Source organism: Panthera leo, chromosome A2 (assembly GCF_018350215.1).
Source record: "Panthera leo isolate Ple1 chromosome A2, P.leo_Ple1_pat1.1, whole genome shotgun sequence".
Classification (NCBI taxonomy): Eukaryota; Metazoa; Chordata; class Mammalia; order Carnivora; family Felidae; genus Panthera; species Panthera leo.
Genome location: NC_056680.1, coordinates 165,184,997 through 165,204,500, shown reverse-complemented (window position 1 = coordinate 165,204,500; position 19,504 = coordinate 165,184,997). Strand labels below are relative to the sequence as shown.

Genomic DNA, 19,504 nt, shown 5'->3' with positions numbered 1-19,504 from the left:
TAAGGGAAGAAACGTCAAAGGAGGGGAGAAAGCTCCCCCCCTCCCCTGGCCAGTCCCTTATCTGCCTTCCACAGACACAAGCAACTGCCGTGCAGACTGTGGTCCCCACACTCCACAAAGGTGCAGGGGAAACGTAGGAGTGCCCTCCCCGAGCCTCTGTTCGTGAGCTTGGACTGCACGAGGCGAGGCGCCCACAGGAAGCCCGAGTCCCAATTAGCTTCACAGCCATTCTCAGGAGTTATTCTCAGGAGTTATTCTCAGGAGGCAGAGGCAGGACACACACAGGGCAGACGGGAGGCCGTCAGACGACGAGTGAGCTCTGGAAAACCACGTTGTTGCCCCTGGGCTCACAGGAGCTGTCACAGTCGGTGGTGGCTTCTTAAGGATCGATACCTGCAGCAGAGCCGACTGAGAAGGCCCATGAGGTTCCCCAAGACTCTGCGGGTCACAGGACTGCCAGGCAAGCGCCTCACAACTAGGCTGAGATCACTAGAGAAAGTTTTCCCAGCCGTTGCACCTGCACCTTTCCAACCACTGTGGAAGCCTCTAATTCCTGTATTATAACGCTTCATACTTGGGACACTTAGCACAGCTTCTGTTCCGACTCACTGATAAAACTCAAATAATCCCAGCACTACAGAAGGGCTGAACACAGGATTCATTTTACTTCAATGAGCTCGCATTTTTACACTTGTCTTCTCCTTCAATCCAACCGCAAATCCTCCTTTTACAGATGTGAAAAACAAGACTAGCCAAAGTTAGTGAACCACAAAGCCAGATTTAAACTCAAGTCTACCAAACACCAAGTACAGCACTCTGCAATTGACTGAGGAAGCAGCTATAGCAGCATACCCTCTGATTCCCTATATGAAAATATTAAAGGGGAGGGGGGTGCCCCTTGGGTGGCTCAGTCAGTTAAGCGTCTGACTCTTGATCTCCGCTCCGGTCACGATCTCACGGTTTGTGAGCTCAAGCCATGCACGGGGCTCTGTGTTGACAGCATGGAGCCTGCTTGGGATTCTCTCTCTCTCCCTCTTTCCGCTCCTTCTCTGCTCATGTGTATGCTCACACACTCTCTCTCTCGCTCAGAATAAATAAACTTTAAAAAATATATTAAAGGGCAACTATGACTTCGTTGACGTTTAGGTAGGAAGGTCACTTACTTTACAGAACGCAGTAAATCGCACAGGCAGAATCACTCAGGCACAGGCTGCAATCTGGTGGTCTACAAGACACATGCTCTCTGATTTACATGATCTCTTCTTAGTTGACTTAGTTGTTAACATTTTAAAAATGGAATCATAGGTAAGTATTAGAGTTCCATCTTCTTTCAAAAAAGAGGAGAAAATATCAAAAGATGGCAAATAGTGGACCCACATTTAGCGATAGCTAAAGCAGCTAAAGATAAACAGCATCTGGGGGTGCCTGAGTGGGTTAAGCGTCAGACTTAGGCTCAGGTCATGATCCCGCAGTTCATGAGTTCGAGCCCCGCATCGGGCTCTGTGCTGACAGCTCAGAGCCTGGAGCCTGCTTCGGATTCTGTGTCTCCCTCTCTCTCTCCGCCCCTCCCCTGCTCATTCTTGTTTTCTCTCCCTCTCTCAAAAATAGATAAAACATTTTTAAAAATTAAAAAAACAAAAAAAATACAAATAAAAAAGATAAACAGCATCTGGCGGAACAGAACAAAATTCCTACATCGGTAAGTAACTGACGAAGTAGCTGTAGACACGGGGCATCCCTGGAGCAAAGCGCCACCAGCAACTGTGAGCCTGCTGAGGCCCCAGAACCGCCCTGACCACTGTGCTTCTCCCGTCCTAGGCATCTATCCCTCCACCTCACTCTATGAACTACCAAAGTGCCTATCCTCACAAAAGCATCTCCATGAACTGTCTTGTTATTCTTATGTTTTGTATATAACTGAAGTATCAAAAACCAGTAATAAGTTTCAGTTAAATGAGAAAAGGAGAAATGATAGGGAGAAATATATAAGAAAATTTCCCAAAACTGAAGATTCCCAGACTAAAGTGTCCCCCAAATGCAAAGCACAATAAAAAGATATTTGCTGATGAAATTTGAGAACGCTGAGGAGTAACTGTTAAAATCTTCCAGGGAGAGAAAAAGGTCCCATACAAAGGAATCAGAATGCCATCACTCAACAGCAGAACTGGAAGCCAGGAAAACACAGCAACACCACCAAAAATCTAAGGAAAATGAATTCAAATCTAGAATTCTAGGCCTAACCAGATCCTCAATCAAGTATAAAAACAAAGTAAAAATCTGTTTGGGCAAGCCTGAGTCAAAAAATTTAGCTTTACCACACTAGAAATGGGAGTGTTGAACCCTACACTAATTCATTTGAAAACATACAGAAGTACTTTGCCAGAAAAACCTACCAAAACTGACCCACAGAGGGGCACCTAGCTGGCTCAGACAGAAGGGTATGCAAGTCTTGATCTCACTGTAGGGAGTTCAAGCCCCATGCTGAGTATAAAGATTACTTACGTAAATAAACTAAAAAAAAAATGACCCACAGACTTTTAAAAAGCAACAGAGACCAATGATAGAAGAAACTGAAAAATAAAGAGGTACCAGACCCCAATGGCTTTGCAGACAGAGTTCTTCAACATTTAATACAAAGGTTTTTTCATTATGTCCCAGAAAACTTCTCAACTCGTTCCAGGAAATCAGCATTTCATTAAAAAAAAAAAAGAAAGAAAGAAACAGGATAGCACCAATGCACACACAAACACAAAGGAAGAAAACTATAAGCCAATCTTTCTTATGCTCGTACATAAATGCTAAAATGAAATCCAACCATATATTAAAAAGAACAAAACACACAGGTTTTGAGCCCAAGAATGCAAGGTTGGTTCAACACTAGAAATCTACCAACATAATACATTAAGAGATTAAAGAAAGGACCTCACAGATCACCTCAATAGGTAAGGAAAAAGCATTTGATGAAAATTAAAAGACTCAAAAAACAAACTTCTTCACTTAAAAAAACAGTATCACAAACCTACAGTATACATATCTAATGGCAAAACATTAAAAAGAACACTCTTTAAAACCCAGAACAAGCTCACAAGACAGAGAAGCCTGTCACCACCCGCACTCTTCAACATCATACTGGAGGGCTTAATGATGAGTGCCTCTGAGACAAGACAAGAAATGAGAGCCATAAATATTAGAACAAAAGACACTGCAGTAATGACTGTCTAACTAGAAAATCTAAAGTACCAAACTGGTAAAACAAGATTCAAAAAACCAGGTGTATACTATTCAATTACATCTTAAATGTTTTATTTTTGAGAGAGCACAAGTAGGGGAGGGGCAAAGAGAGAGGGACAGAGGATCTGAAGCAGGCTCTGCACTGACAGCAGAGAGCTCAATGTGGAGCTTGAACTCACAAACCACGAGATCATGACCTGAGTCAAAGTGGGACACTCAACCGACTGAGCCACCAGGTGCCCCTTCAATTACATTTTAAAAAAGCTTTTCTACAGATCAATATCAAATGTGAGAATAGGATTAAAAACTACACCATCTGGGGTGCCCGGGTGGCTCAGTCGGTTAAGCGTCCACTTCGGCTCAGGTCATGATCTCATGGTCTGTGAGTTCGAGCCCCGCGTCAGGCTCTGTGCTGACAGCTCAGAACCTGGAGACTGTTTCAGATTCTGTGTCTCCCTCTCTCTCTGCCCCTCCCCTGTTCACGCTCTGTCTCCCTCTGTCTCAAAAATAAATAAACGTTAAAAAAAAAAAATTTTAAAAACTACACCATCTTAGGGGCACCTGGGTGGCTTAGTCAGTTAAGCGTTCCACTTCGGCTCAGGTCGTGATCTCACGGTTTATGAGTTCCAACCCTGTGCTGGGCTCTGTGCTGACAGCTCAGAGCCTGGAGCCTGCTTTGGATTCTGTGTCTCCCTCTCTCTCTCTTCCCCTCCCCCACTCACACTGTCTCTCTCTCTCTCTCTCTCTCTCTCAAAAATAAATATTTAAAAAAAAAATTTTTTTAAGTACACCATCCACAGTGAGAAATACAAAATATCTACGAACAAAACTAACAAGAAATGTGAAAGAACTATACAAAGAAAATTTTACTTAATTTAAGTTCCATAGGGGAAGGGACCTCTGGTTTATTCACTATGTACTCCAGCCTCTTAGATCAGTGCCCGGCACAGGAGCAGGTACTCAATAAACATTTGGCAGATGACTAACAGACAAAAAAGAACAGCTTGACAGAGACACTCTTGTTGCTGGATGAAAGAACCCATACTGTAAAAATACCAATCATTCTCAAATTATGTAAACTCAACACAACCTAAATAAGAATTCTAGTAGAATTCTTTACAAAATGTGATTGATGATTCTGAAGTACATTTTTTTTTTTAAATGCACAGAGCTAATCATATGGGATTAGCTGGAAAAGAATATGCCATCACGGGGGTGCCAGGGTGGCTCAGTCAGTTAAGCATGTGACTCTTGATTTCGGCTCAGGTCATGATCTCACGGTTTTTGAGTTCAAGCCCTGCAACGGGCTCTGGGCTGATGGCACAGAGCCTGCTTGGGATTCATTCTCTCTCTCTCTCTCTCTCTCTCTCAAAAAATAAACATTAAAAATTTTTTTTAAAATATGCCAACATATATACATAACACACACAGAAAGACATATGCACATATATTCACACACACAATGAAATGATAATTCCAAAAAACTGTTCATGGTAACTTCTTAAAAAGGTGGAAAAGACAGAGAAGAAGTCAACAAATCATATTAGAACTGTTATAGGCCCCAAAATCACACGACACTCAAAATAAAACAACTCCATATGGAATAGAAGCTAAATGTAAAAAAAAAAAAGCCCAGAAGCATCAAATGGTAAAAACATAGAGGAACTCTTAGCATAGAAACAGATTTACAAAAAGAAAAAAAAAAAAAAAACTTATAAAAGAATAAGTGATATATTTCACAAAGTAAAACTTTAAGTTCCATATAGTAAAACACTTAAAACAAATTTATTTACAGGGCAAGCACAATTTTAAAAAAGGGTTACTAATCTCTGATACAATACACAAAGAACGAGAAATATACAATAAGGAGAAGAGGTCAACCACTTTAAAAAAAGGTGACTGAGGGTCAGTTAGGCATCAGACCTCGGCTCAGGTCATCTCTCCAGTTTGCAAGTTCAAGCCCCCATCAGGCTCTCTACCGTCGGCACAGAGCCTGCTTCGGATCCTCTGTGCCCCTCTCTCTGCCCCTCCCCCGCTGGTTCTGGTTCTCTCTCTCAGAACAAGTAAATCTATAACATGACTTAAAAAAATAAGTCGCAAATTATGTAAACAAGCAATTCACAGAAAAATAGCACATGAAAAGATGTCTAACTTCTCTGGAGATCAGAAAAACAGAAATACAGATTACAACATCGAGGCTCTTTTTCTGTCCCAAGATGATCCAGAATTAAAGAGATTCTTAGGGTATGGGAAACGGGATACTCCCACACACTACTGAGGGAAGTTAAGGACAACTCGCAGCAGCTACCAAAATTGTAAATACATGTAATTGCAACACAGTACTTCCACTTTTAGAGCGATCCGCCCCCCCAGAAATATTTGCATAGGCACACTAAGTTGTGTCCACACACGTTCAGCACGGTATTTGCTAGTGGCGAGAAAGCTGAACTAACTGGAATGCCCATCGATAGGCAAATGATCAGTGGTGGATCCATAAAACTCTCACCTACTGACATGGGAAGATGCCCAGGACCTGCTTTTAAGTGAACAAAGCAAACTGCACACTACTAGAATTCTACTCATACCATAAAAGGGCACAGGAGGGTTCGCGAGGAAAACATCTCATTACTTCACTCGCCGTCAAGTTATGTGGCACGTATACAACGTGCCAGCAACTTGGAGCGCGTGGCTCGTGAAAAAGACAGCATTCCCGTCTTAATGGGACCGATAGGCTTCTTTTTGCAAAAAGACCAAATAAATAACCAACCGGGCTAAACGTTCTGAGGCAAACAAGGCTGCCAAGAATAAAAGGCAGGGAGGCTCGGAGGCAGGAGCTGGACCTACTTCACGTAAGGAGGGCATCCTGGGAGCCTGAGACCCGGAGCGCGAGGGCCGGAGCAGTGCAACCCGAGGGGACCTGGAGGACCGCACTCGGCCCGTGTGCGGAGGCCGCAGGAGCCAAGTCACACGCAACTCAGAACCCTCGTAAGGGCTGTGGCTAAAGCCTCGGAGGGAAACGGGGTGGCCCTGACAAAACGGAAGGAAAAACTCCAGAACCTCAAGGTAAAGCCTACCTACTCCTCTAAGACAGCAAGTCTCGACCTTTCGAGACCCAAGTTCATCCCGGGCGCTGAAATGCTTTGATTTACGGCGACTGTATTCGTAGGTATCGACTCTCTCAGGACCTAAGGATCTCGAACTTGAAAGGACACGCCCGCACACAGAGCAGCAGCCACCTCTGCAACGCCTTGACACACCCCACCGCCTCGGCAAAACGCCCCTGTGCGCGAGAGAACACGCAGATAACGGGTGGCATCGTTCGCGAAAGGGCCTCTGACCCAGGAGCCCCGGGGCGACGCTTCCAGAACGATACAAAACACAAGACTGTGACCCCGGAAAGTAACCGAGCAAGGAAGGAACACCCTACCTACCCTGCACCTCCACATTTTAACTCGAGCGCCCCGGCCCTAACAGGCACGACATGTCTTTACCTTCCAGAAAAGCGGCACGTACCAAGCCCCCCTGCCCCAAGTGACATTTCTGTGCTTAGTCTCTCTCGGCGGGTTTTTTGCACCCTGCCACGTAAATGTCTCAATGCTTGGACCAAAGTTCTAAGCAGGACACTGCAGCGTAGTCGTAAGCAGGCGGTACTAAGAAATGCCTCCAGGGAATACGCTGGAAGGATGTTTCATCGAGTTATCAAATGCTTTTACTGATTCCACTTTACCGTCTATGGGTTTCCTTCACCGAAGCTTTCGAGCGATAATTAAGAAGTCACTTGCAAGTACTTTTCCTTATTAAAAAAAAAAAAAGAAAAAAAAAAGAAAAAGAAAAAGCAAAAGCCTCGGCCCACAAATTGTGATTTCACCTGGAATTTGTCAGGCGCCCTGTCAAAACCACTGATGCTTGCGAAACAGGAGGAAACCGCCCAAAGGAACTGATCCGGTATCTACACCTTTCTTGCCCGGCTGGGTCTCGGTCAAACGCGGACGACGCGCTAGCAAGCGTTCATTGGGCCACGGAAAGGTGCACGTAGCCGACCCGCGAGACGGGGTCACTCCTCTGCAACCCCCGGTTTCTGAAACGCCGCACTGCCCCACGCTCCCGCACAATGGGGGCCACCCTCAGCGGCGCCTCTGCACCGGGCCTGAAACCCACCCCGGCCCGCCAGCAGAGCCCCTCCGGCGACGAGCCCGGCTCCCCGGCACGGCCGTCCGAGCGGCTCGCGGCCCCGGCAGGCCGGCCTCGCCGGCCGAGGCCCGCAGCTGCGTGCAGGCTCGACGGCGGAAGCCGCGGCACCGAGGCTCGCGGGCCCCCACCGCGCGTCGAGCGACGCGGGAGGCACGACGACGCGGGTTGAGGGAGCCCCGGCCCGTCCTCCCCGCGCGGGGCGCCCCACGTACCTCCGGCGCCGGCTCCTCCGCCGGCTCCCAGGGCGGCCGCCATGGTGCTCGTGGGCCCGGCCTTCGGGGTCGCCCCGCCAAGCCAGGCGGTGGGCCGCCGGCCGGCCGGGGCCCGGGGACGTGCGGCGGGGGGGGGCGGGGGGGCGGCGGGCCGGGACCGGGGAGGGGGCGAGACGGCCGGCGGTCTCGGCCACTCCGGCCCGGCTCCTCCGCAGGAAGAAAACAACAGACTATCGCAACATGGCCGCCGGCCCGCCCGCCGCCGCGGTGCACGCCGGGATGATGGCGACCAGCAGGGCGGGCGCGGGCCGCCTCCGCGGCGCGGCGGCTCCGGGACGCCTGCAGGAACGCAGGGCGAGCGCGGAGGGCGAGCCGGCGGGCGGCCGCCGCGCTCGGCCCCTGCAGCCACAGAGTTTGCAGCGGCGGCGGGGGCGGTTGCCGGCCGTAGTCCCGTCCCGGGCTCTGTCGTACGACACTTTGCAGCAGTTGGCGCGGCGCTTTCCGGCCGGCGGCCCGCGGGCCGGTGGGCGGGGCTGGCCGCGCCGTCAAGGCCGGGCCGGGCAGGGGCGGGGCTTGCTCGGAGAGGCTGGCTGGAGCTGACCCAGAGCAGGCGAGCAGTCGGAGCCCGGGTCCGGAGGCCGGCTGCGGGTGCTTCCCGGACGCGCTGGGCGCCCGGGCCCGAGGTCCGCGGGAGATTGCGCTCCTGGAGCAGCGAAAACGGCCGGAAAACGAGGTGCCGTGAATGATATCCAGGAAGGGGCGTAGGGCTTCGGGAGCCTCGTCTGCTTGTCAGCAGGTGGGGGATGGGGGAGACGTGGGTGTAATGGGGTCGTGAAGTACCCACGAGCTGCAAACGTCGATTCATTGACGGTGAAGGTGAGGGTATGGGGAAAGGAAGGAAAGGGCCATGGAGTAGAAAGAAGGCTGGGCAGAGGCTCAGAGATGTCAGATGACTTCCTAGGGACGGAGGATTGCCAGCAGCGTGTGCGGCCGCGAGCGTCCTGGGGGAGACGGGTGCTCAAGAAGCAATCAGCCGCAAAGGGGAACAAGGGTCAGATGCAATGAGGACTTTGGGACATTTTCCTGAAGCTGTAGGGAGTATGGACAGATTTTAACAACAGAAGTGACATGACAAAATTTGTGTTTTAGGAAGATGGCTGTGACAGCAAGAAAGCGGATGGGCAGCGTGGAGAGGTAAGAAACCGGGTGCTGTGACCCATTAGTAAACAGCCGCCACGGTCCATGCTGGAGGTGGCTTCCCAGATGGGAACAGAGATGGGCATGTGACAAAACGTTAGTGATAGACTACATTAACCATAAAATTCTTTCAACTTTATATACGTTTGAAGTTTTTCATGATAAGTTGTTTGAAAAAATAAACTTTACTGGATTAGTAATTAATGCCACAGATACTCATCTGAAAGAGAAAAAACGAAAAACAATTTTTAAAAGTTACTTTGATTCAGCTGCGTGTAATCACTGCAAAAAAAATGATAGCGAGCATTGTAAGCAACCTGGAATAACTAAGTCTCCATCAGAAAGCACATCAGCACATCCAGATTTAAAAAGGCTTGAACCTCTAATCACCTTGCATTATTTTTGAACTGTGGAGGGTGACATTTCTAACTCAGAACATGTTTTTCAAGATAGTTCCGCTGGTGATCATCTGCCTCCCCCTCCCACTGGTGATCTTGAGAAGGATGGTTCAAAAAACCAAATACCCAAAGATGAAACAATCTCATACATACTTTGTAGCTATGTTATAATTAAGGGAAGACATCTATGTCAGTTACGAATGACCTAAAAATGAATTTCTCTAGGACAAGACTCTAAATTTTTTCATCACTAACTGGAAAAACTTGAGCCTGGACGCCTAATATGAGAAGATTTTGACACAGTACTGTGAGTAAAGGTTTAACAAACCCCCTTTCTTCTCTACAGACAGATTTCACTTTGGGTTGCCTTTTTAACTTGCCCTAGAAACCTGATGAAGTTACAACGTCAACTGTGTTATAAAACATCCTTGCTTGTGTCAGAAGTGCTCTCTGACCGGTACACTGCTTCTGGCTGGACAAAACGGAATCATCTTTAAACACCTGTCAGGAAGCCAGAACTTGAGGATCTCCCTTAACTGAGTTTGGGGATGTGAAAGGTAAATCCAGGTAACAATTATGAGATGTGCAAGTTCCCGCGGTCTAGGAATCTAAGCCAGGGCAGTCCCGACGCCTTCATCTTGCACCTGAGTTGCATTTGGGGAACCACAGAGCAGCTCTGTGAGGAGCTCACGTGTGCTTACGTGGACTGCAGAGGGGAGCATCTCAGAATGCCCTGCTCCCAACGCGTGTTTTTTCTTTAACTTTTTAAATGAAGCTGCTGCCAGGTGTCGCATTACAGGAGTATAAATGGCCAACCTAAGAAGATCTCCTGCTGAGCATTTAACCATTTCTTACATCTCCCCCTGAAAATCTTACAGGTTCCGCTTCGATTTCAGTTAAAAGTGAATATGGAGGCCTTACTCTTCTGTCAACGTGGACTGAAAAGTCTAGGGCCCCACCCTCCTGCTATAAGACAGATTTTGCCAAAAAAAAAAAAAAATTGTTGGATTGCTGGGCTTTAGAAATTAAAACAAATCTCCAGGGGATCAAGAAAGAAGCAGGGAGGTGGGGGAGGGCCTGAGCTATAAATAGTGAGTGTATAAGAAAGGCAGGTTTCCCTGAGGGAAGGTACCCCTGTTAGCACTGCCGGTAGGAAATAAGCCCTTGGGCCTCTGTGGTGGTGAGAATATGAACGTGAGGCTCCCGGTTTAAGCCAGAGATCCTGGAAGGCCTTCTTCACATTATGCTCCCCTGTTTTTCAGTTTAAGATCAAGCAACTGTGGGGGGGCCTGGGTGGCTCAGTCAGTCATACATCAGATTCTTGATTTCGGCTCAGGTCATGACCTCATGGTTCGTGACGTTGAGCCCTGCGTCGGGCTCTGCACTGACAGCACGGAGCCTGCTTTGATCCTCTCTCTCCCTCTCTCTGCCCCTCCCCCACTCACACTCTCTCTCAAAATGAATAAACTTGAAGAAAAAAAAAGATCACAAAATACACAGGAGAAGAAACCACAATAATTGAGAGTTGAAAAAATATAAACTGTAGATTGCCCTCCCAAGGAGCTCAGATACTGAAACTCTCAGAAACAACACGACGTGAAATGTTTAAGGAAATGAGTTAAAGTGAGAAGCCAGCAGGAGACCCCCATAGTGACCGGAGAGCCGCTCTGTATCGGTCCTCTTCTTTGCAGCCTTCTCTTCTGGAACAGTCGTATCCTCAAGCCATTAGGTGACGCCGGTGGTGATACCGACAGGGGCAGGGGAGGTGGAGATGGCTTTGCTGACCCACACCTGAGAATCAGAACCCAGGCTCCTTACGAGGGCTGTCCGGTATGGGAAGTGAGATCAAAACGGGAGGAGTATGTCCTCGCGGATTGGCAGGCTAGGGTAAGGAGTCAGCTTGGCGTGCGACATGGAGGGTCCCGGCCTGGGCGGGACAGGAGGACGCCACCCCGGGGTGGGGGCCGTGTGTGAGCTGCGTGTAGCAGCAGGCGGTGAACTGGGACATCAGCATGCCAGCGCTGCGGGAGGGTTTCCACGCTGCTGGGAGGTGGGGCCCAGGAGGTCAGAGCTGGGTGTGAGTGGTGAGAGCATCTCCGTGGGCAGCACAACCGCGGCGGGATCATCCTGCCGCTTGTGAGCAAACAAACTGACCGCTCTCGCCGTGATGACCGTTCCTGGGACGGCCCGCAGGCGGGGACAGGGTCTGCAGACAAGAGGGAAGGAAGGTAACGAGGTTGACTTACCTTCATGACTGTAGGTGATCTGTAGGAAGAGAGTTCTTGTTGGAAGTTCAGACTGAGGTACTTGTCAGTGATGCAGCCTCAACTCAGAGGCTTATTCTCAAGTGGTGCAAAGAAAAGGGTTTTAATTTGCTGCATGTTAAACTTTTCGGTAAGTTTTTTGTTTTGCTTTGTTTTTTTTTGCTTTGAAACAAAAAAAATTATTAAAAACAAAAAAAAAAGGACTAAAGAGAACGTTCAAAAATACAATTGTAGAGGTGCCTGGTTGGCTCAGTTGATTCACCATCCAACTCCTGATTTTGGCTCAGGCCATGCATGATTCCACAGTTTGTGAGTTCAAGCCCCGCATCAGGCTCTGTGCTGACAGTGTGGACCCTGCTGGGGATTCTCGCTCTCTCTCTCTCTCTCTCTTTCTCTCTCTCTCTCTCTCAAAGTAAATAAAAACTTTTTAAAAAATGCAAGGGGCACCTGGGTGGCTCAGTTGGTTAAGCGTCCAACTCTTGGTTTCAGCTCAGGTCATGACCTCACAATTCATGAGGTGGAGCCCTGCGTCGGGCTCTGCACTGAGCATAGAGCCTGCTTGGGAGTCTCTCTCCCTCTTTCTCTGCCCCTCCCCTGCTCGAATGTTCTCTCTCTCTCTCAAATAAATAAACTTAAAAAATTAAAATGTAATTGTTAAATAGTGAAGGAATCATGGGTGTGTGCCTATGTCCAAAGTCATCAAACTGTATACATTGAATATGTGCTGCGCTCTGTGTATCAACCATACCTCAATAAAGCTATCTTAAAAATTGATTGTTGTAGTAAAAATCTCGAAAGAAACGTTAAACAGACGGCACAGCTGATGAGGGGATTTTAGTTAAGGACAGGTAGGATCGCCTAGAACATACCACACAGAGGAAAGGTGGGGAACAGTGGGACTGAGAGGTTCGGAAACCAGGAGGGCAGAATAAGAGTGTCCGACTGGAGGCCCGCGGGAGAGAACAAAGAGAGTGGAAGAGAGGCGGTATTTGTCAAGCTGATTTCCGAGAGTTTTCGAGAACCGATGAAAGATGCGAGTCCACAAATACAGGAGCATCAAGTAAGAAAAGTTCAGAGACATCTACACCTAGATTTACACGTAGTGCAACAAAAAAATATCCGAAACAGAGAAGAGCCTGAGAGTAAACAAGAGGGAACCACCATCCGGGGTCACGATGTAGCAGTTGGGGCAGACGTCCCCCACATCATAACGTGAAAACCGGACAGATGTGAGGCAAACACACTTCCGACCTTGGACCACAGGCAGCACAGAGCTGCCATCACCGAGAGAGAGGGCGCCACCGAAGCGGCCCTCGTCCAGCTTTCTGCCAGAAAGCACTTTCTGGACTGGGGGGGAGGAGGGGAGACCCCAGTAAAACACCGACATCTTAACGACTAGAGAGGTAAGAGTTTCGCGGGGCTGACGTGGGGCGTTTGTAGGGCTCCGTGCTGGAGGCAGTGGTGCTACGTCCGGAAGGAGCTCCAGAAATGTGCAGGGCGTCACCCTGAGTGTGTGGCTGCAGGGTTACCCCCTGCGAGGAAAGGAAAGTGCCGTAAGGGGAGCGGCTCCCGGAGCTCACCCCCCGGTCCCCGTGGCCTCCGTGGGCCAGTCTCCACGGGTCCTGAGCTGTGTGCGTCCCTCTTCAGATACGACTGTTCCTCCGGTCCCTCACCGCATTTCTTGAAATGCCATCCATCAGTTTAGAAATGTGCTTTACGGTCGCTTTTGGGTCCTTGTCAGAACGCAGATTCCTAGACTTCATGCCAGTTTCGCCAAGTTCTGACTTCTGGAAGTTCGGTCGGGAAGTCACTTCCCCGGGTGCCTTCTACGCTCACCTGAGGATAAACCGCTCCCACGGAGGCATCAGCGAAGCTGGGAAATGTTAGGTTAACTCGCCTTAACTTTCCTTCGCTGCTCCTGCGCGGACGTCTGCTAGGAATGGGGATTGTGCCGTTGGGGGGCCGCCTGCTTCTTTCATTTACGATTTCAAGCTCAGGAACCTAGGGAGACGGGGCCTCTGGGAAACGCTTCTGCTCGGTGGCAACCTCAGGATGGGCGTTTGTGCTAACGGAAGTGGGGTCGGGGGAGGTGAGCAAAAGAGGCTCGCCGCCGGGTGTCGAGAAGGCAGAGGAGCACTGGGAGAGTTCCTCGACCTGCGACCGTGTCGTGAGGTGTGCATGTGGCCGGGTCGTGCCAGGGAGAGGGCGCAGAGCTGAGCCCTCGGGAGGACCGACTGCTCTGGGCCAAGGCAGAAAAGCCGGCGAAGCCGCACCTTGTGTTTAAACAGCCCCGTGTCCCCGGGGAGCTCGGAATTTACCTCGTTTACCCCCGTGGAGCCCCTGTGGTGCAGGCCAACGACAGGTGGTCTCTCCTTACCTGTGAGAAGCCTGGCAGAGAGGCTAGTGGCTCACGGATCACTAAAGGATTTGATGGTGCCCCCCCCCCCGTGAGCGCCCTCCCTTCCCATCTCCCTCGGGGCCCTGCCTCTCCCGGAACCTCAGCAGGACCGACAGGCCCTTCTTTCCTCATGTGTACCTGTCCGTCCATCCAGCCGCCCCCGCTGGGCCTGAGCCCCACAGTTTTCACAGTCGTGCTCCTGACCGTTTTGAGGGGTGGTGACCACTACGTATGAACGTGAAGCTCTGTCTGCACCCTGCTCGAGCCAGAAAATAAGCTATTTTAGGATGTGTTTTTCCCTTAGTCTGTTTTTCTCTCATTATTAAGAACATTTTTCTTTTTTTTTTTTAGGTTTATTTATTTATCTTTAACAGAGAAGGGGAGAGAGAATCCCAAGCAGGCTCTGTGCCATCAAGGCAGAACCCGATGCGGGGCTCGAACCCATGAATGGTGAGATCATGACCTGAGCCGAAGTCGAGAGCCAGATGTTCAACCTACTGAGCCACCCAGGCACCCCGAGAACATTTTCTTTATAAAAATCTTAAAAGGATGTCAGCCTGGGCGCCTGGGCGGCCCAGTCGGTTAAGCGTCCACCTTCGGCCCAGGTCATGATCTCACAGATTGTGGTTTGAGCCCTGAGTCAGGCTCTGTGGTGACAGCTCGGAGCCTGGAGCCTGCTTCAGATTCTGTGTCTCCCTCTCTCTCTGCCCCTCCCCTGCTTGCGCTGGTGCTCGCTCTCTCTCTCTCTCTCTCAAAAATAAACATTAAAAAAATCTTAAAAGGATGTCATCCTCGTGCATACTAAGAGTAAAATATTCTTTTTGAAGTGGATGATTTTAGATGTAACGATGTCAAACAATGCATTCAGTGATGCCACCTGGGGTAAGCACTGAGATGTCAAATACACACCTGAACCATCTACTGTGGGACAGTGTGCAAGCCCGAGGTCCCAGGTCTCACAGCGTGCTTGCATTTCAGTCGCATCTAAGTATAAGCGTGAGATGGTAACCGATCAGTGGATTACAGAGCCGTGGTAAGTCTGATCCTCATTTCCAGTGTGGGAGCAGAGCTCCGCGTCAAAGACAGCCCCACTTCTAAAGTACAAGTTCGCTACGGAAACCACAATGGCCCCAGGATGTTTCCTTTGCTTGTGGTGACTTCACCTGTGATACACCACGCTGGCGATCACGTTCCAGAAGTATGTTAACCGACAGACAGTGCCTGCGAGCATCGCAGGTGGGGGCTGCCCCCTGCAAGCTGGTTGCCTGTTTCCTTCGCTGCTTTACAAATGGGAAGCAGGGACAGGAGCCACCACGGGACGTGCCAAGGACAGAGAGCAAGACAGTCTCCCACTTCTCGTGCAGACCACCCAGGAGGTGACACCTGTGTGGTCGCTTCCGTATTGTGGAGAGTCGCGTGAAATCACCGCATAATACGACAACGCTGGGAATTGTATAAAAGCAAATAAAATTGTGCTTACGAAAGCAGGAACGTTAAATCCCCTCTTCAATTACATCTTCTATCTGATTGCGAACATAACTGATCTTTCGCCCATTGTCTGTTGCACATTTGCTCCTAACATGACTTCAGGCTCCCACCTTCTTGCTAGCATTGTTTTCTTTTTCTGAGTCCAAGCTATTTGGGTTATCCGAATACTCAGGATTCTTACTTTACTCCCCATCTTGCCAGCTGACAAGTAGGTGCTTGTGCGCCCCCCTCGCCATTGGGTTGTCTTCCAGAGGGGAAGGACCCAGTTCCTGGTGTATTCGCTGCCCACTGACGTGATGTGTTCACCCAGCCATCGTGTGCAGAGGTGTGCCAGGCCTGGGGCTGGGCGGTGGAGGCGTGGAAATGACCAAGATGCCGCCCTGCCCTGGGGAGCCCTACCTAGCCCAGCGCCAGTCAACAGCTCTATGCAGTTGGCATGAGACCAGCCCAGTCCTGCAGTGACTCCGCAAGACTAAGTCATTAAAACACACTCATACGGGAAGAAGAGATCCCTCAGAATAAATATGCCACATCCCAGAGCCGGTACTGCTGCTCTAAAAACCATAAATTCCTAAAATATCGATGTTTACTGGATAAAGAAATCTGACCATTGATTATTGCCACTGAACATTAAACTGTTGTCTGTCATTTTGACTAATGACAGATCTCGTGAGGCCACGTCTCCACGGAACCCTGAACATTTCTCGGGCGCCTACTATGGTGTCTAAGCCCACGGCAGTCACTTACATGTCGGGACCTTAGTTTTCTTATTTATGCGTGAGGAACAGACACCAATGTGCCCCAAGACACTTAGCTCCATACCAGGAGCACAGTAAGTACGCTGCGGAGTCCTGTGGCTTCGAAAACTTGAGGAAGGATCAATGTCATACCAAGGTTTCAAGACGAGAAACCCTTCACCCCGTTCCTTCGAGAACAATAGGATTATGAAACAAAGTACCTGATAGGCAGTAAGGAAACGGAGACCACATGAAAATCAAGGACTTGGCCAAGGTCACAGAACCTAGAAGGATCTGAGCCAGGACCGACCCCCTGTGCGGTGGACATTTGTTCTAACGAGTTGGGGAGAACCCGCCTCCTCTTTGGGGAATTGCTGTCCCTGACCTCACCCCAGCCCGTGGCTAGCAGGGGCCAATGGGTTGCTGTCTCCCCAGCCTTAGTGGTTGGCTGGGGAGATAGTCTATGGGCCGTGTCTGTCCTGCAGGGAAACCCTGGGCTCAGAAGATGAGAACAAAGAGACAAGGATGAGAGTCCAAAAACACCCTCTTGCAACTTCAAAGTCACGTTAAGATATCGTGCAAGCCAAAGAATGGGAATGGGAATCTTCACCAGCAGAAAATGATAGGAAGGCAGATCGCCGGAGTCCAAGTGGAGGGTGAATACTGACCAGCTGTGTAACGTCTGAACAGCCCTGCCCAAAAGGCACTCACCAAATGTTTTCTTCAATTTTTCATTTAACCGCCTGCCATTTTAACATGCTACACAGAGCACTGGGAATGATACCAGCGGTGTTGGCCGTCTCTGGCAGAAGCGGTTTTTGTGTGGCTAACGCGATGAGGGATGAACAAATACGGGGCAACTGTAAGTAGCCAGAGGAGAGAAGGCAGTCAGAGGACAGCGTGGACGGAGAGAGGGGAGTAGGTCCAGGCGTGTGGTGTGGTCCACGTCAGAGGGCGTACAGCGAAGCCATGGTTAATCTTCAAGTCCTCAGCATTGAGAGGGATGTCTGAGCAGTTCAAAGATCTCCTTTTTAAAAAAGATCATGCGTAAGTGTTTCGTTTGAGCTGAAAACCATTTGTAAAAACTTTTGCCGCTAGAGTTAGTATTAACGTTTTAAACAATTGTAACCATCATAGTGAGGTAACCCAGTCTATACGTTGGGAAACCACTGATAAATCTCTCTCGTTGACCGATGTTGGAACTTAGGAAAAAATGTCAATGTTTTGATAAGCATTTGCCTAATAGAATTATGTTAGTTCAGTGGGTATGGAAGGATTTTTTTTTTAAGATTAAGAAAAAAAACAGCATAAAGACAAAGATCAATAAATTTGAGCTTGTTTAATTTGAAACTGCTCTGTATCTAAAGATACCATTTAGGGGTGGCTCAGTCAGTTAAGCATCTGACTTCAGCTCAGGTCATGATCTCACGGTTGAGTTCGAGCCCGATATCAGGCTGTGTGCTGACAGCTCTGTGCCTGGACCCTGCTCTGGATTCTGTGTCTCCCTCTCTCTCTGCCTCTCTCTCTCTCTCAAAAATAAAATAAAAACATTAAAAAATAAATAAATAAAAAGAATAAAGATACCATTTAAATGTGAGAAGACAAGCCATAAGCTAGGAAAAGATATTTGCACTACCTGAGATGAACAAAGGATCAGTACCCAGAATATGCACATATCTCTTACTAATCTATTGTTATAAAAAACAACAAATACTCCAATAGAAAAACGGGCAGAGGGCATAAACGCAGAGATTAAGGGGAGGAAACAGCTAAGCCTCACTGCATGTAAGGGTTACACAAATTGAAAGAAATTCACACCTGTCATTGGTAGAACTTCAAAAACTGGACGATACCAAGTCTGGTGAGGACGTGATGCCGGCTGAAGCATGAACCGGAACAAGCACTGGGGAGAGTAACTTGGCCGTACCTCATGAAGTTGAGCAGGAACATTCTCCTCCACACAGCACTTTCACTGCTGGTCACATGCCGCAAAGAAATTCTTGCACGTGTGCAAGAAGATGTGAATCAGAGCGCGGTATTACCTTACACAACCTGACCTAACCCCCAAACCCATAAAAACATAAAACAAGCACAGTGTCTAAATATACAACAATGACAAAGGTGGAATTGGTGAACCAGAGCAACGTGTACCAAAATGGAACAATCTGGGGATAGTGTTGGGGAAAGAAAAAAAAAAAAGGATTCATGTATGGCTACGTCAAGCTAAAAAGCATCCGCACAGCAAAAGAAACCATTAGCAAAATGGAAAGACAACCTACCGAATGGGAGAAAACAATTGCAAATCATATGTCTGATAAGGGGCTAATCTCTAAAATATATAAAGAACTCCTGTAACTTGGGACACCTGGGTAGCTAGGTCAGTTAAGCATCCAACTCTTGATTTCAACTCAGGTCATGATTTCATGGTTCATGGGTTCAGGCCCCATGGCGGGCTCTGCTGGATCTCAAGCTGGATGCTGCTTGAGATTCTCTGTCTCCTGCTCTCTCTGCCCCTGCCCCCGCCAAAGTAAACAAACATTGAAAAAATAAGAACTCCTACAACTCAATAGCAAGAGAAAAAAAAAAAGGAAAGAAAAACCCCACACAAGTAATCTCATTAAAAATGAGCAAAAGATCTGAATAGATATTTCTCCAAAGAAGGCATCCAGATGGCCAACAGACACATGAAAAGATGCTCAACATCACTCATCATCAGGAAAATGCAAATCAAATCCACAGTGAGCTATCACCTCACACCTGTCAGAGTGGCTAATACCAAAACCACCAGACAACAGGTGTTGGTGAGGATGTGGCGAAAAAGGAACCCTTGTGCACTCTTGGTGGGAATGCAAACTGGTGCAGCCACCGTGGAAAACGGTGTGCAGGTTCCTCAAAAATTGTAAAACAGAATTACTGTACGATCCAGTAATTCTGCCACTAGGTATTTGTCTGAAGAAAATGAAAACACTAACTCGAAAAGATGTATGCAGTCTGTGTTCACCGCAGCATTATTCACAGTAACCGGGAAATGGAAAAAATCGTGACACACACACACACACACACTGGAATACTGTTTAGCCACAGAAAAGAACGAAATCTTTCCATGGGAGACAACGCAGACCTCCAAGGCATCATGCTCAGTGAAATAAGCGAGACAGAAAGACAGATACCGTGATCTCTCTTATATGTGGGATCTGAAAACAGCAACAACAGCTCATTGATACAGAGGATAGACTGGTGGTTGCAAGAGGTGGGGGAGGGGGCACAGGACAAATGGGACGCTGCTGTGGGTGGTTTGTATTTTTTTTTTTTTTTAGTTTAAATAAATTGAATAATTTTTAAGATTAAAATATGTACATTGAGTAAACTTTCATATAAAGCCAAACTG

At 48.4% G+C, this 19,504-nt stretch overlaps 1 protein-coding gene and 1 long non-coding RNA gene across 3 annotated transcripts in view; one reads left to right on the top strand and one right to left on the bottom strand.

The window, feature by feature from the left end:
• Positions 1–7,751, bottom strand: part of RBM33 (RNA binding motif protein 33) — a 137,240-nt gene extending 129,489 nt beyond the window's left edge. For both annotated transcript variants that reach the window (XM_042927203.1, XM_042927204.1), the window contains exon 1: positions 7,635–7,751. In XM_042927203.1, the coding sequence (XP_042783137.1) occupies positions 7,635–7,677 (43 nt within the window). In that variant the 5' untranslated portion in view covers positions 7,678–7,751. The remainder of the gene's footprint in view (positions 1–7,634) is intronic.
• A 469-nt stretch (positions 7,752–8,220) lies between these two features.
• LOC122213048 lies at positions 8,221–10,574 on the top strand. Its single transcript, XR_006199417.1, has 3 exons — positions 8,221–8,367; positions 8,784–8,828; positions 9,455–10,574. It is a non-coding gene; the product is annotated as an uncharacterized LOC122213048 (long non-coding RNA).
• Positions 10,575–19,504: the final 8,930 nt, after the last annotated feature.